Below are 18,360 nucleotides of genomic sequence, written 5' to 3'. Positions count from 1 at the left end.
AAATTGATGTGGGAATGCCAAAACTAGCTCAGAGGGAGTTGTAGAAAGTATTAACAATGATTAATGATCCCCGAATGGATTTGATTTTGATAGGAGCGCGGACGCAAAAAAACAATTCAACACAGATCGTCCGGGCCTGGGGAATACAGTATCTCTTAGCAATGGATCTAACAGTTGAGTTTAAGGTGTTTAAGGGGAGTCTGTACACCGAATTTTGACAAAGAAATGAATTTCTGGTTTTTATCGTTTTTCGGTAATTTAATATGTGTAAAATGATAATATGATTTTATTTCTTCTAATTATCAGCTTTTAGCCTATTTTCAGAAAAAAAATATTGTAGTAATTCTTAATGGTGAAAAAGATTATCAATTTTTTTTTGCCAACCCCTCAGTGGAATTTTAAATTTATTTAGCCGATTCTATACATAAACAGTAGGCCTACATTATGCAACGAGCCTATAATGATAGTAATTAAGACGCAAGTATGTTTGTTTATGAAACGAGCGCAAGCGAGTTTCATAATTTTCATACGAGCGTCTTAATTACCATTATAGGCAAGTTTCATACTACTTTTTATGCTCGACCATATTTCTAACTTGAAATTATTCAGAAGTATCATTTTATTTGTATCTGACAGAAGGTCGGAAGTGACCTTGTTCATATCTCGTGAATTGTAAGATGTGCGCAGACGCGAAAGTATTGATTTTTTCCGAGTAACAATAATGTCATTGACCTTGATGTAATGCAGAGAATGTATAACCTGGAAATTGATTTAGAATTGAAAAACGAGATGACAAATTGAATTTATTTGAATATTATTTACAATTAACGCTAATTATTATAGTAACAGAACATAACCTTCTGCGACAGTACTGGATTTCCAGCCTCCGTGAAGTTTCCCTCGTCTTTCGATTGCATATCCGAGAATAATCGAAAACCTGAACTTTAATGAATAGGTGTACTTTAATGACGTGCATTAAAGGACTGCTACCAGGTGTATAATTACTACATTTCGGCATGGTCGAGCATAAAGTATGTTACATATTCCCTATTTTTTCTACATTTGTATCTTTTATCACTTCTGAGAAAAGTGCTTCCAAAATTGAGGAATTTAACATTGCAAGATATGGAAACTTCGACATCATTTTTGTGCACTTTATTTTTGTGACATTGGTGCACTTTTCTCAGAAAAATAATTTAAATAGTTTATCTAAAGAACTCCATAAAATTAGACACCACGTTAGTTCAATACAAGTTTCATTGTTTATGTCTTCGCTACCATTGTCTTCAAAGTCACTATCACTTTCGGAATTTTTACTCGGTTCATAACTTTCATCATTACTATTGTCAAAAGTTTCATCCATGCATAATTTTCTAAAGAACTTCAAACGAGCGCAGAAAAATGTTAAAATTTTAGATCCTGCTTAATAAACAAATCGATTAATTTCTCTCCGAAATGGTACCACTGAACCACAGTATAGTATATACAATCACGAAGCTTGAGTTGTGAGGGTGCTAGGAACAATAGACTGTGCCGGTATTATTTCGTATTGTCCGTAATGAGGCGATATTAGTGATCCTGGTGATTAGTAACTATCTATAGATGCATATTTACTACGTATTGAGCTGTAACTGTAACTGAACTCCCTTCATTCTAAAGGTGTGTGTTCCATGCGTGGCATGAAGTCATTAAAGAGTGAAATGAAACCTACCTGCTCAGAGTCTGGTACACTTCGAGTGTGAGCTTCACCCTGCAGATCATCGGCCAGTCCAGCTCGTTGCATGGCCGCTCGCACGTTGCGAAGTCCACGTCTGAGAACAAGAGAAGAAAGATATTAAGATTCAGTCTTCGTGTGTAACTGTATCACAGTCTACTATATACAGTCGCGAAGCTTGAGGTGATTTTTTGCAAATCTCGTGATAAAGCGCTCCAAGCGGTTAGCAACTAGAAACAATAGACTGTCCACGGTCGACTTTGGACTGTGTCGTATTTCCATGGAGTGCTAGCTCGTTGCGTATTTCACATTGATGCTTGTGAAATGTTCGTTATTGGTTGTAATGAAAATGTTAATGGCTAAAATACAATAATTGGAATAATAATATTTTACTAGAGACGTAGAAAAATTAAGTTTGTTTTAATGAAATTTATTGATCACGTTTTATTTTCAATTCTGGTGGGATTATTATTGCTTAGGCCTATTTTTTTCAAAGGATATGTTTTTAATTATAGCTGTTAATTTTGTTGTTATTTTTATTTGTTACTTTACTAGAGACGTAGAAAAAGTCAGTTACAATAAAATTTATTGATCACGTTTTATTTCCAATTCTGGTGTGATTATTATTGCTTAACCTCATCCCACTTTGTTAACTACGTAAGCCTACACTACAAGTACCGGTACACATAAGTTACTCCATTAATTCATATTTCCATTATTATTGTTGTAAAGGGAAATGCAAATTAATATTAATTGGTTTCATAGTTAATTATCGCTATAATCTTGAATGAGTGAAGCGATTATAGTAAATTTCAGTTCGTTTTGCACAAACAAAAATAATATTAACTTATTTGTTACAGGTATCTTCGAGTTTATGGTGGAATTTGATATACTTCATTAAAATAATAAATTAACTTTATGCATTTAATATTTCAATAATGGAACGAAGGTGTTAATATTTCTAAAAGAACACAATGAAAGTGTAACATATTTTGTCGTCTACTAGGAGAGAGATCTGCGATGATGAGGCGATAGTAGCGATCCTAGTGGTGGGCAACTACCCATGTTTGCATTTTTAGTATATATTGAGCTTCGCGACTGTATATAGTAGACTGTGACTGTATTTTGCTGCGATTTGGTGCATCTTTATATAAAAATAACACTAAAATAATTGCTATCATCTTGGCTAACCTCTCATAATCATCAGTGATTCATTCCGCTCTATCATTTCATCCATTAATTCACTCCATTCCATTCCAATCCATTAATCTCCATTTATTGCATTTAAATTTCATGCAACATTCCATTTAAAGTTCATGCATTCCATTTAAATTTCATGTATTCCATTAAATTTCATTCCATTCATTCCTTTCCATTTATTCAAAATAGGTTGCGGCTGCCAAATTACTCTCCAAGGAACGACCACTCATAATAAATTAAGGGAAAGAAGTCACAGGACGAACACTGGAAAATTTCCTTTTCTCAATCGCACTATCAGGGACTGGAATGCTTTACCTGCAGACTTACAAAAGGCTTTACCAATAACCAAAAATGTATTAAAAAATAGACTTAAGATCTTTAATAATAGACGGTAGTATATTATAGGCCTACACACTATTTAAAGAGTGTAATTGATGTTTTGTTATTTGAAGTGCTGTATCAGTGAATAAGTGTGTTGTGTCAGTGAAGTTTTATAATTTATAGTGGTAGTGCAAAGTATTTGAACAGTGAAATGTTTTTGAAGTGTTAGTGAAATCAGGATAGTATCAGTGAAATGTGTCGTAGTTCCAGTGCAGTGAGTTGACAGCGAAATGAGTGTAGTGCTGAAAGGTACTTATGCATGTATCAACATAATGTACTCGTGGATTTTAGTTCGAACTTATGGTTAAGATACAAATCAGATTTACTTTAAATGTTATTTTAAATTATAGTGCGTCATTTAATTTAGAATGCTCACTATTATTATTATTATTATTATTATTATTATTATTATTATTAGTAATTGTATTTTTATTAATTGTGTTTATTATTATCATTATTGAGTGTAATTAGTTACCACTGCCACATTGTGAATAAATACATACACATACATACCATTCATTCATACTCTTTATATTATATACCCTTCATTTATCTTTCACAATTTAAGGTCAAAATTCCGTATTAAAATGCGTTCAGAAACGCTGCTGTCACTCTGTAACATATAAGGCATGAAAAGAGGTTATAACTAGTTTCAACTATTATTTAACGACGCTGTTTCACTCGATTTTTTGTTGCAATATTTGTTATAAATGAGCAAAAGATCTGTTTGTAAACAATAACGAATTATATTAAACTCGGTTTATGATATAAAATCAACTTGCGTCAGAATTGTATTATAAAATGCAATAAATAGGCTAACGTTTAAAATGTTCAATCTCATGACTTACGAATTTATCGTAGTTATAAACGCTCACGCCCCTACAGAAGAGTCTCTCATTCTGAGAGAGGAACAGAGGCTAAGGGTGTTCGAATAAGGTGCTTAGGAAAATATTCGGGGCTAAGAGGGATGAATTCACAGGACAATACAGAAAGTTATAAAACTTAGAACTGCACGCATTGTATTCTTCACCTGACATAATTAGGAATATTAAATCCATACGTTTGAAATGGGCTGGGCATGTAGCACGATGGATGAATCCAGAAATGCATTATAGTGTTAGTTGGAAGACCAAAAGGGAAAAGACTCTTGGGGAGACCGAGACGTAGATGGGAGGATAATGTTAAAATGGATATGAGGGAGGTGGGATATGATGGTAGAGACTGGATTAATCTTGCTCAGGATAGGGACCGATGGCGGGGTTATGCGAGGACGGCAATGAATCTCTGTGTCCCTTAAAAGCAATTTGTAAGTAAATATAAAATCAAATCTTAGGCCTACATGAGTAGAAGTGCAACTGAACATAGAACAAGCCAGAATAACAAATAAAAACTTACAGCCTACTACTTAGCTACATTTAGGTACGTGGTAAAAGGGAATACCGTATTACATGTTTATAGCCTGCAAATTACAAATACTGAATGTGAACAATGTTCCGACGGGAAAAAATTACTGCCTTAATTATTCTCTTACGGAGTGAAAGCGTGTCAAGACAGACATTTTCTGAGAGACTTCAATTTAACAGGAATCAAATACTGCACGAGTTCTACTCTTTCAGAGGCGAGCTAAAGTTTCTGTTTATTTATATTTTATTTTACAATTATTAGCAAAATAAATAAATGAGTAAATAAATAAATAAATAAATGAGTAAATAAATAAGTAAATGAGTAAATAAATAAATAAATAAGTAAATGAGTAAATAAGTAAATAAATGAGTAAATAAGTAAATAAATAAGTGAGTAAATAAATACATAATTAAGTGAGTAAATAAATAAATAAATAAGTGAGTAAATGAGTAAATAAATAAGTAAATAAATAAGTAAACAAATAAATAAGTAAATAAATAAGTAAGTAAATAAATAAATAAGTAAATAAATAAGTAAGTAAATAAATAAAAATAAATAAAAAATATATAAATGAGTAAATAAATAGGTAAATGAGTAAATAAATAAATAAATAAGTAAATGAGTAAATAAGTAAATAAATAAGTGAGTAAATAAGCAAATAAATGAGTAAATAAATAAGCGAGTAAATAAATAAATGAGTAAATAAATAAGTGAGTAAATAAATAAATAAATAAATGAGTAAATAAATAAATAAATAAATAAGTGAGTAAATAAATAAGTAAATGAGTAAATAAATAAGTAAATGAGTAAATAAATAAGTAAATGAGTAAATAAATAAGTAAGCAAATAAATAAGTAAGTAAATAAATAAGTAAATAAATAAATAAGTAAGTAAATAAATAAATAAATAAATAAATAAGTAAATAAATAACTAAGTAAGTAAATAAAAATAAATACAAAATAAATAATAAATAAATAAATAATAAATAACTAATAAATAAATAACTAATAAATAAATAAATAAACAAAATATGGGCAAGAAAGGAAAAAACGACATTTTTACTGCTACTCAATGCACATTGAAAAGTGTCTAAGAGGTGTCTGGATTATATTCGGTTTATAGTCAAAATTCTAAAGTTGTATTCCAATAAATAAAGCACTTGTATCCGACACAACAAATTTACAACAAAACTTTGCACAACCATGTGCACTTGATCGAGGACTATCCCACACAAATCAATGTTCCATTACACTACCTTATACAAGAGGAGAAAGCCCTCTCTGCTCAATAATGAATAATGTTTAACTTGTTTTATATATGGCACGAAATTACCGATTGACGTCAGAATTGTCTACAGACCCGTAGTCGATATTTCGTGGTATTTGCATCTTTATTTCTTAGCCACGATAAGACATCTTGTGACAAAGTTACTGAGTATGTATTAGTAAAGAAAGAACATGGCGAATTCTTATGATTGATTGAGCGAATAAGCATGTGTGTGAGTGAATTTATATACAGGGTAAAAAATTAATGAGAACAGTGAGTTAAACATAAAAGTCTAATATAATTGTAGTCTTTTTTGTGAAGGGTTTTTGAGAAAAGTATAATTTTAGCTGAATTTTGGAATGTCTATTTCAGAAAAATAGTAGATGAGGAGATGATGTTATGGGGAAATTTAGAGCATATAATTACCAAGAAATGTGTCCTTATTGGTTTGTTGCGTACCATTGATGGTTTGTCTGTAGTCTGGTCGAAAATCAGTAACAAAGTGTGAGCCAGGAAGTAGTGGAAACTGTGCATTCAGCAACGGTAGAAGTATAGGTCTTTCCTTATCTCGTGGAACCAAATGGATGCGTACGCCGTAGCTCAGAATACGAATCTTATGGTGGGGGTAAGTGAGATAGCTAGCTGCAAGTGGAAGCACAGAGGGGGGGGGGAAGCTTCTCAGTCCACTTTCTTCTTGTCCTTACGTGCAAGTAGGTTTCACTAGATAACGAATGGCCTATAAACGGAAGCAATACTAAAGCGGGAAGAAGGACATGAATAATCACAAAATGTAATGTCTCTCTGACGAGCTGTTACCATCTCTTCGCTTTTATTTTTATGAATATCTCAAAATCCTTTTACAAACGACCACAATGATATTAGATTATTACTAGTGGCTTGTGCAGCAAATGCTGCAAACCAAGTTCATTAGACGTTCAAATAAAAATTTTTCTGATTTATTTTCAATGAAAAATACCACATATTTTGAAAGTTAATTGCTTCCATAATAATGAAACATACTCCTTCTGAATGGTTTTTATGCCAAATACTTTATCTTGAACCTATGTATCCTATGTATCTTGAGTTTCAACGCGAAAACGTAAGTAACAATGTCAGGGCGAGTAGTGGTTTTTTTCATGTGGGACCAAAGCAATACAGCTATTTCAGATCATTGTGGATTGTAAAAGTCAGGTTTGCTATGCTTTCGAACAATAGACAAAGCATTTTGGTACAGCTGCTGCATGTAGAGCTTGAAATGTAGATGATAAAATCAGTTTATCCTGCTAAGAGATCTTGCTGAAATGATCGAGAGACTACAAAATTTTGTAGGCCTCTTATTTTATTAGTAAATAATACCGTCTTTCCTTAGGAACTCTAATTTTTGCGCTCTCTCGAGCCTATACCAAAGAGAATGACGCATATAAGTATCTACACCACACCGCCATTAAGTAGTTTATATGAAAAAGACCCAACCACACTTGATTAATAATTATAAAAATATTTGATTTTTAATAAAAATATTATTATCTTACTAAGTTTTGTAGTTACATAATAGCCGCCATTTAGTAAATTATAGAAATGAGGATCTAATTTAACATATTCTCTACATCTACTTATGTAACCCCAAAACGTTTCACTTTCATATCATCAATATAGCATTAATATGTATAATTAATGAAAAATAGTCACATCATGGTATTAACTATAATGAAATTTCATTTCTAATGGTAATAATATCATCAAACCATCTCAGTACCAATATAATACACAGCTGTACTCAGAAAATTACACACCGCAGAATCAGACCTGTAAATTGTTTTTAGTGTCTTGAAGTTTTTAATAACCATTTGAATTTGAACCCTAAATATGTCAGCAATCCTGCAGGTCATGGCCTTCGTGAAATAGTTATTGTTTATTGTAGTGTGCGTTTTGTTTTATTCTGAAATCACGGCCGTGCTGAAATGCAATTATATATTACTTCAATGTACCGAAGTGCATATGATATTTCCATGCAGATATTCTGCGTCGTCATACTGAGACGATTCTGTCTGACACCGGGATGGGTATCCGGTGTGGCTTAGTGGATAAAGCATCAGCACGTAGAGCTGAAAACCCGGGTTCAAATCCCGGCGCCGGAGAGAATTTTTCTCCGTCCCATTACTCTTTCATCGTATGATGACGCAGAATATCTGCATGGAAATATCATATGCACTTCGGTACATTGAAATAATATATGATATGCGTAAATCACTTCGTGATTTAAGACGGCGCTTATTCCGTCGGATCCCGGCCAACTAGTCACTCATAACGAGTGCACCTCAGCACATGTGTGGACTTCGGTCCTATGTTCATAGACATCTATGACGTAGTGCAGAGGGCGGCCACTAGAGGGAACCCAAGAGTTGGAACTCAATCAGAGACAATTCTGTCCGACGCCGGGGTTGTATCCGGTGTGGCTTAGTGGATAAAGCATCAGCACGTAGAGCTGAAAACCCGGGTTCAAATCCCGGCGCCGGAGACAATTTTTCTCCGTTCCATTACTCTTTCATCGTGAAATGCAATTAGTTCTCAAAACTGAAGAAAGATGGATTTTGGAAAATAATGTAGGAAAATCGACATTTCACTGAAAACTACTATTTTTCTGAAAAACTTTGGGTTGCAAGCTTCAAAATGAGGGATCATTTATTATAATCCGTTCAGCCGTTTTCCCGTAATTTCCATTACCAGTTAAAATTACATATAAGCTTATAGATGTTTACCTCGCCTCCCTAAATCAACTCTCAAAAGGACCCTATTTAGTCCCTACCACCACGTATAAGTAAGAATATGAGTGAATATATCGGTGAGTAGATAAGTGAGAAATTTCTCCACACATCCTGCTGCAGTATCCTGGCTTCGATGGCACCAGACGAAGATATCCAACTGTTTCTTGGTCACTGGAGTAAAAGCAATTAAGCCCAAGTTGCATGAACATCCCTAAATGGAATTCACTTTTGATGATAAGTCATAAAAAACGAGTTCTACCTGTATTTTTGTTGTATGATACCGACTCAAAATTATGTGTATTTGGTTTAGTGCTGATATAAGAGAACAGAAATATAATAATAATAATAATAATAATAATAATAATAATAATAATGCTTTATTTTCGCTGGCAGAGTTAAGCCCATAAGGCCTTCTCTTCCACTCAACCAGCCTTAATCAATACAATACTTATTTACTTACAAATGGCTTTTAAGGAACCCGAAGGTTCATTGCCGCCCTCACATAAGCCCGCCATCGGTCCCTATCCTGTGCAAGATTAATCCAGTCTCTATCATCATACCCCACCTCCCTCAAATCCATTTTAATATTATCCTCCCATCTACGTCTCGCCTCCCTAAAGGTCTTTTTCCCTCCGGTCTCCCAACTAACACTCTATATGCATTTCTGGACTTTTTTTTTCCACCACTTCGAAGGATAAATCTCCAATTTTTGTATTTCCATTTCGTACAATATTCTGGTCACGAGACATAATCATATACTTTGTCTTTTCGGGATTTACTTCCAAACCGATCGCTTTACTTGCTTCAAGTAAAATTTCCGTGTTTTCCCTAACCGTTTGTGTATTTTCTCCTAACATATTCACGTCATCTGCATAGACAAGAAGCTGATGTAACCCGTTCAATTCCAAACCCTGCCTGTTATCCTGAACTTTCCTAATGGCATATTCTAGAGCGAAGTTAAAAAGTAAAGGTGATAGTGCATCTCCCTGCTTTAGCCCGCAGTGAATTGGAAAAGGATCAGATAGAAACTGACCTATACGGACTCTGCTGTATGTTTCAATGAGACATTACATATTTATATTACGAATATTTACACTACACGTAAAAGGTTCTCCAGCAATATTCTTCAGTTTTAACGACTAGTAGACTACAGACAGACAGAAATATATGACAGCAGCACGAAATATGAGAAAAATCAGTGGCTGTTGATAGTTTGCAATATTTTGTACGTTTTTTTTTAGTTGGTTATTTAACGACGCTGTATCAATTACTAGATTACTTAGCGTCGATGATATTGATGATAGCCAGAGGATATTTGGCGAGATAAGGCCAAAGATTCGCCATAGATTACCTGGAATTCGCCTTGTGGTTGGAGAAAACCTCGGAAAAAATCCAACGTAGGTAATCAGCCCAAGTCGACCTCGGTAGCGTAGTTGATATACCGCTGGCCTTCTATGCTCGAGTTTACGGGTTCGATTCCGGCATTTAAATGTGTTTAAATGCGACAGGCTCATGTCAGTAGATTTGATGACATGTAAAAGAACTCCTGCGGGAAAAATTCCGGCACACCGGCGACGCTGACATAACTTCTGTAGTTGCGAGCGTCGTTAAATAAACCATAATTCAAATTTTAAATCAGCTCAAGCGGGAATCGAACCCGCGCCCGAGCGCAAATCACGATCGGCAAGCAAGCGCCTCAGCCGACTGAGATACGCCGGTAGCCTTGTTCGGTATTCGCACGTTTCTTTGGTAATACGCGAAACCAAGGAGATAATTAAGAAAAAACATAGGAAATTTTAAAAAATGAAGATGCAGAGGGATGTTGATTGAACTTTTTGTCAGTCGTCATTAGGCCTAATGTCACACAGAATAAAAAAAAAACAGATTCTGTTATTACTAAACAGGGAGGTTTGGAAACAAATTGCTGCAGTGTGCAACTTCACGAATGTAACTCCAAGAGATTGAAATAGTCTGATGTATTATGACAAAGACAAACGAAACGTGATATTTGGAAATAACTCATCCTACAAACCTAAACCTGCAAATCAAGATTTTCAGGTATAACTCTCTGTAAAGTTGATTTGAATAACTTCGAGGAAAAATTGTTCCGGAGCCGGGTATCGATCCCGGGACCTTTGCTTTAACGTACCAACGCTCTACCACTGAGCTACTCGGGAACTCTAACCGACACCGATCCAATTTTTCCCTCTATATCCACAGACCTCAAAGTGGGCTGACAACCGTCAAGCAACCAACTTCGAATTTTTCCTCGAAATTATTCAAACCTAAACCTGATAAGTTACCTCAATACCACAGTCTAGTACAGGGCTGGGCAGCAAGAGCGGATTCTACTCTCTCACGGGGAGCCATATGATTTCTCTTCATCCCCTTTCTTCCCCGCCGAACACCGCGCACCGTTGATTCAGTGACTGATGAATATTAAACGTCCCCGTTTAGAGACTGGTTCCGCTCCCTAAGCCCAGCTCTGGTCTACTATATACAGGCACGAAGCTCAGTACGTAGGGAATATGCATCCATAGATAGTTGCTAACACTAATATCGCTACTATCGCCTCATCACAGACGATTCGAAATAGTACCCTCACAACTCAAGCTTCGTGACTGTATATACTAGACTGTGTAAATACCTCTGCCTGATGTTAGTTTTTGTTGGCGAAAGAAGAGGTACAATTTGCCGGTTTACGGGCGACATATCTGAAGTCGTCAGTAGTTACGCAATAACGTACGATTCGGTATGGTTCACTGCGATTTAGAATAACGTTTATATTCATTTATGACTTATATGAAACATAAAAGCTAACAAGTAGGCCTACAGAAAACAAACCTCAAACAGAAGACAGGTTCACTGAATGTAATGAGAGGGGTGTTCGCTGATAAAATAATTGACAGAGGAATGTGCCTGCGAGATCGTTCTGATTAAAATGTGTGGTGTTTTTATATGTGGGGAACAATGAAGGGCAAAGTGTGTGAAAATAATCTGGATCCAATAATAGAATTAAATGACAATATAGTATTGGGTAACGATGGCTAGGAATATACCGACTGAGTTCAAAGAGTGTCCCGGAACTTAATAAAGAGCTGCGATATGTAGCCATTTTACCTCATGTCCTGGTCAGTATTGCCAACACGATTATTAAAACCCGGTGTAAAACACTCAAGAAGCAACTAAATTGATACATTTCCAATTGGACACGTAACAGTAGAAAAGTGCAAAGTGTCAAATTTATTAATAGTATTTTATTAATAAATAACTTTAGCTATTGAACAATTTTAAGGATATATTGATAACAGCCTACTTACGGCAACTTTTCACCAACCTTTATCGATAGTTTGATGATACTACTAAAATTAACACAAAGGGCCATATTCATAGACATTCTTAGCATGGGCTTCCGCTGGATGATCAATGAACTAACATTTTTCGTATTCATAAACCAGTGTTAGCGATATGATATTTTATTTTTTTTTATGCTCGACCATGACGAAATGTAGTAATTATACACCTGGTAGCAGTCCTTTAATGCATGTCATTAAAGTACACCTACCCATTAAAGTACAGGTGTTTTCAGCCAATGACAACTCAGCTTACAGGTGTTCAGCCGATGACAAGTCAGCTTTGTACCGTTATAAAACCGCAAGTATCGATTATTCTCGGATATGCAATTGAAAGAGAATTAGCGAAAAGTCACGGAGGCTGGAAATCCAATACTGTCGCAGAAGGCTATGTTCTGTTACTATAATAATTAGCGTTAATTGTAAATAATATTCAAATAAATTCAATTCGTCATCTCGTTTTTCAATGTCGAATTCAATAATCAAGGTTATACCAAGTTTAACGGGATTATATCAACGTCAATGACATTATTGTTCCTCGGAAAAAATCAATACTTTCGCGTCTGCGCACATCTCACAATTCACGACCTAGAACAAGGTCACTTCCGATCTCGTCAGATACAGATAAAATGTATACATCTGAATAATTTCAAGTTATAAATATGGTCGATCACAAAAAGTCGTATGAAACTCGCCTATAATGGTAATTAAGAAGCTCGTAGGTTATTTTACGACGCTGTATCAACATCTAGGTTATTTAGCGTCTGAATGAAATGAAGGTGATAATGCCGGTGAAATGAGTCCGGGCTCCAGCACCGAAGTTACCCAGCATTTGCTCGTATTGGGTTGAGGGAAAAACCCGGAAAAAAACCTCAACCAGGTAACTTGCCCCGACCGGGATTAGAACCCGGGCCACCTGGTTTCGCGGCCAGACGCGCTGACCGTTACTCCACAGGTGTGGACGCGATATGATATATGATATGATATGATATGATATATGATATGATATGATATGATATGATATGATATGATATGATATGATATGATATGATATATGATATGATATGATATGAATCCTGTACAAGTAATCAGTCGATAGCCGGGGCTAGTTTAGCACGCTCGTAGCACTGGCTAGCGAAATGTCTAAGCATAGCACCCTGAGAGACAAACGGACTTCACAATTCATGAAAGGTGTTAAGTCTCATAAATCAATCAATCTTAGATTAGATTAGATTTATTTATTTAACCTGGTAGAGATAAGGCCGTCAGGCCTTCTTAAAGTATCCAGCTGTTTGCCACTATAGTCCACTGTAGTCTATTCAGTTGTTGTTTTTCACGAGAAATGAGGGATATTTTGATCAGTGTTCATTATATTGTAGATGCCTGTTGCTAGTAGCCAGAGTTGGGGTGTAGTCAATATATACTGCAGGGCTGTGTCTTCTGCAACTGGTACTGATGATTTTAATTTGCTTCTTTTGTGGTTTATGGAATGTGTTCCAGATCATCATCATGATTATTACACCACAAACAAGTAGGATTATCAGAAATCTGAAATCGGTGTAGGTACAATTGTGTGACAATGTGACCTGTTCTGGTTCTTGTTAAAATTATAATATTTCAAATGTTATTTTAAGTGATCGTTTCATTTAATTTAGTAAGTATATTCCCTGTTGTTGTTATTATTATTATTATTATTAATTATTGTTAGTATTAATTATTAGTATTATTATTAATTGTATTTTTAATTAATAAGTTTATTATTGTCATTATTGAGTGTAATTAGTTACCACTGCCACTGGGTATATACCCATTGCAGTGTAAATAAATACATACATACATACATACAACATTTTTTTAACATGTCTGGGCAAGTTTTTGTACATTTCCAGGTCATTAGGTTTCTTTTGTACAGACTGTTAAATTTTTCCTTTGTCAGAAGAGAGCCCATTGTTGACCCATAGGTTTGTAAAATTTAGACTTTACTGAAGCAAAAGCACTGGATAGAGATATCACTTGAAGAGGTCTTGGTTGCAAATATGTTGCCTGTTTTGCAATATTATCGACTTTCTCGTTTTCAGGTATACCACAATGACTAGGTATCCATTGAAATGTTATTTCCTTTTGGAATTCTTTTAGTTTACTTAGTTGTTTCTGAATTGGAATAAAGTCTCATGAACATTTCGTAGGTATTATGGGCCATTTATTATCCACAGATCTGTTAATTTCTGCGAATACTTCCTTTTAAATGGTTTTGCAGACTGGAAGCAAATCATCCTCACCACTTGGAACTGAATATCGCCGACTTTCATCATGATTATCGTACGTTCTGTGTTGACGCGTTGTTCTGTTATGACCCAACAGAAATGTTGACACTGTTGAATAAAGCTATTTTCTACTAGTATGTCAGTTCACTGCATTTTATTCTGTATTTTCATGCTACTTACAATAAAGAAAAAACGTGCTAATTTAATGATATTTCTCCCATTTTATGGATTTTTAACACTAGTTTAAAACACACCAGCTGTGTCATCTAGAGATAATACATTATGTTTTTACGTGATTCATGCCGTACAATACCTACGTATTATGTTGTATATAAGATTTACCTACGCTGATCTTCCTGCTTGTAGAGAACACCATAATATATAATCAATAATGTCTTTTGTTATAACCCGTCTGAGGAAACATTGCAGTTTTCAGATGAGGGCGCTCGTATGTCGTGAATGCGATCCTCTCAGTCTCGATGCGTGGCGAATCAGCTGGAGAAATATTGGTACAGTCTTACAATAAAAACATCAACAGCTGTTATAATCAAATACAATTACCATTACCACAATTGAATTTACTTTTTCTGTCATATATACGGTATATACACGTACAGTACCTTACTGCAGAAACAGCTGTATGCCCGACGCAGAGGCCTCAATTTCATCTACATTATCAGTTGAACTGCCTTCATCTGTGCTGCTACCTGGCCTATCATAATACATCTCATCTTCATCACACTCTTTATCACTACTCATGTGTATTACTATCCTTTCAACTTCCTATTCCATTAACGCGCCATGATGCCAATATTCGTTCCCGATATATTTAACAGATTGGCAGCATTTTATCCAGTCTTCTTTGGTGATTTTTCATTATCTATTTTTAGTAGGTTATTTTACGACGCTTTATCAACAGCTTAGGTTATTTAGCGTCTGAATGAGATGAAGGTGATAATGCCGGTGAAATGAGTCCGGGGTCCAGCACCGAAAGTTACCCAGCATTTGCTCATATTGGGTTGAGGGAAAACCCCGGAAAAAACCTCAACCAAGTAACTTTCCCCGACCGGGAATCGAACCCGGGCCACCTGGTTTCGCAGCCAGACGCGCTGACCGTTACTCCACAGGTGTGGACTGCATTATCTAACACAACAATGCACTCAGATGGAAGATTTGATATGAGACGTTCCTTTAACCATTTATTATAATTTTCGCCGTTCATCTCATCGTGATAATCTGCAGATTAAGATTTGGAGTCATATATCAACACGGCCCCTTCGATGAATTCCATTTCACCACCAACGTGAACAACAATAGCCCTATGCCCAACACTTTGGTTTACATGCATACCTTGTACTTCATCATGCTGCCAACACTTTTATACGGTATAATGAGTATGAACCCATGTTTCATCTATTGGCTTCTTTGGCCCCTTTTCGTTTCGTTTTAGCATTCTCAGGTATGTTGCACGACGTGCAACAATGTCCGACAGCTCCATTAAAACATATAGTATGTTTTTGCATTTCTTAAATTTGTATCCCATGGATTTCAGCAGTCTCCAGAATGTATCTTTTCCTTCATAGCATTCATAAGCTTGTTTAGGGTCGGAATTTCTTTATCTCTGCTCATAAAACTCTAAAAAAGTTCTGCGGATGACACATTTTTCAAAATCACCAAGTACAAATTTCTTTGAATGTGGGCGGCTTTTACCAGAAATTGGAAATTGTCCTCCAATGCACTTTGCTTCCTCACCCTTCTTTCACTCTTTCCCACCGCCGTTGCTGTTCTTTTCACAGCGTTCGTTAATGGAATGATAACACCTTTCTTTTTCTCCTCTTTACAAAATTTTAGCACATTGTATATAATCTTCTGCTTTGCGTGACGTGTGTCTCGGAGTTTCCATTCGGTCTTGTGTAGACACACTTCCGATACCGACTAGCAGACTGAACGAACTGAACTGAGGCATTTCTTTACTGCAGCGCTGTGCATAGTACGTCAGAACAGGATGACTTAATGCAGTATCGATCGCATGTTTATGTCCAAGCTTACTCTACCTGCCGTCTGCAATGATTCTTCAGACGGGTTATATAACTTCACTATTAACACGACAAATAAACAACGGAAGAAAATCAAAACGAATGACACATTGCACCTTTTTTTATGAGAGAGCCCTGGTAACTTTGCACCACTGCCATCTTCTGGTGGTCCTACCAACACTCTACAATATTCTGTGGACCTAATCCTGTTGATATGTAATTCCCCTTGACAATTTGCACCATTCGATTGTAGTGAAATATCACATTTTTTTAATTTTGCAGTTAGTACTTTTCTACAATATGTTAGGAGAAATTCCACAAACGATTAGGGAAAACACGGGAATTTTACTTGAAGCAAGTAAAGAGATAGGTTTGGAAGTAAATCCCGAAAAGACAAAGTATATCATTATGTCTCGTGACGAGAATACTGTACGAAATGGAAATATAAAAATTGGAAATTTATCCTTTGAAGTGGTGGAAAAATTCAAATACCTAGGAGCAACAGTAACAAATATAAATGATACTCGGGAGGAAATTAAACACAGAATAAATATGGGAAATGCCTGTTATTATTCGGTTGAGAAGCTTTTATCATCCAGTCTGCTGTCAAAAAATCTGAAAGTTAGAATTTATAAAACAGTCATATTACCGATTGTTCTTTATGATTGTGAAACTTGGACTCTCACTTTGAGAGAGGAACATAGGTTAAGGGTATTTGAGAATAAGATGCTTAGGAAAATATTTGGGGCTAAGAGGGATGAAGTTACAGGAGAATGGAGAAAGTTACACAACACAGAACTGCACGGATTTTATTCTTCACCTGACATAATTAGGAACATTAAATCCAGACGTTTGAGATGGGCAGGGCATGTAGCACGTAAGGGCGAATCCAGAAATGCATGTAGAGTGTTAGTTGGGCGGCCGAAGGGAAAAAAACCTTTGGGGAGGCCGAGACGTAGATGGGAGGATAATATTAAAATGGATTTGAGGGAGGTGGGATATGATGATAGAGTCTGGATTGATCTTGCTCGGGATAGGGACCTATGGCGGGCTTATGTGAGGGCGGCAATGAGCCTTCGGGTTCCTTAAAAGCCAGTAAGTAAGTAAGTAAGTAAGTAAGTAAGTAAGTAAGTAAGCACTTTTCTACAGTCACACATATCCAATTTAAAAACAGAGTATAACTTATTACCGTGAAGATGAAAAGAAATCTCTGAACTCCTATGTCAATAATATATAAGGTAAAGGTTGGTAATATTGTGATAGTTCTTTTTGAGAATTTATTACAATATTTTACTGAGCGAGAGAAGGACCAGTTTTGTGCAGAAACGTGTCTACGAACAGATTAACAGATTAATTTCTGATTAATATTTGTTACGTTTAATGAAACTAACACCTGTCCATTCTTATCATTATCATTAATTTCTCTAAATAGATTTACAAAACCTCTAATAGCAATTACATTAATATTTTCATTATAAAAATATATTTTAGATTTATATATATATATTTTTTTTCTCTCTTTAACATAGTCCTAGTAAGCTTCTATTAAATTAATTTTCATCATTTTGCTAGCTATCTCAAATGTTAAATTAATTATAATTGATTGAATTAAATTAGCTCATAAATTAAGTTACTACTTTACCTTATAGGTTTATCTAAATTTAAATAAATACATATGTAGTCTACTAGTCGTTAAAATTGAAGAATATTGCTGGAGAACCTTTTAAGTGTAGTGTAAATATTTGTAATTTAAATATGTATTGTATTGATTAAGGCTGGTTGAGTGGAAGAGAAGGCCTTATGGCCTTAACTCTGCCAGCTAAAATAAAACATTATTATTATTATTATTATTATTATTATTATTATTATTCCATGTATGGTGGGTCCCTATCACCACGGCATGGCACGTCCTCAGGTTGCGGATAGAGGAGACGGCCTCCAGATATGGAGGGTAGCTGCGAATATATTGAATAAGCA

The 18,360-nt window shown here is 35.2% G+C and overlaps 1 protein-coding gene across 1 annotated transcript in view; it reads right to left on the bottom strand.

Annotated features, from left to right (window-relative positions):
* The window catches only part of LOC138694966 (uncharacterized), a 139,348-nt gene that overhangs the window by 62,106 nt on the left and 58,882 nt on the right, over positions 1-18,360 (bottom strand). Inside the window, exon 2 of the mRNA XM_069819196.1 lies at positions 1,712-1,811. Coding sequence (XP_069675297.1) covers positions 1,712-1,811 — 100 coding nt within the window. The remainder of the gene's footprint in view (positions 1-1,711; positions 1,812-18,360) is intronic.

Source organism: Periplaneta americana, chromosome 1 (genome assembly GCF_040183065.1).
Source record: "Periplaneta americana isolate PAMFEO1 chromosome 1, P.americana_PAMFEO1_priV1, whole genome shotgun sequence".
Lineage (NCBI taxonomy): Eukaryota > Metazoa > Arthropoda > Insecta > Blattodea > Blattidae > Periplaneta > Periplaneta americana.
This window is presented reverse-complemented; position numbering and strand designations above follow the sequence as displayed.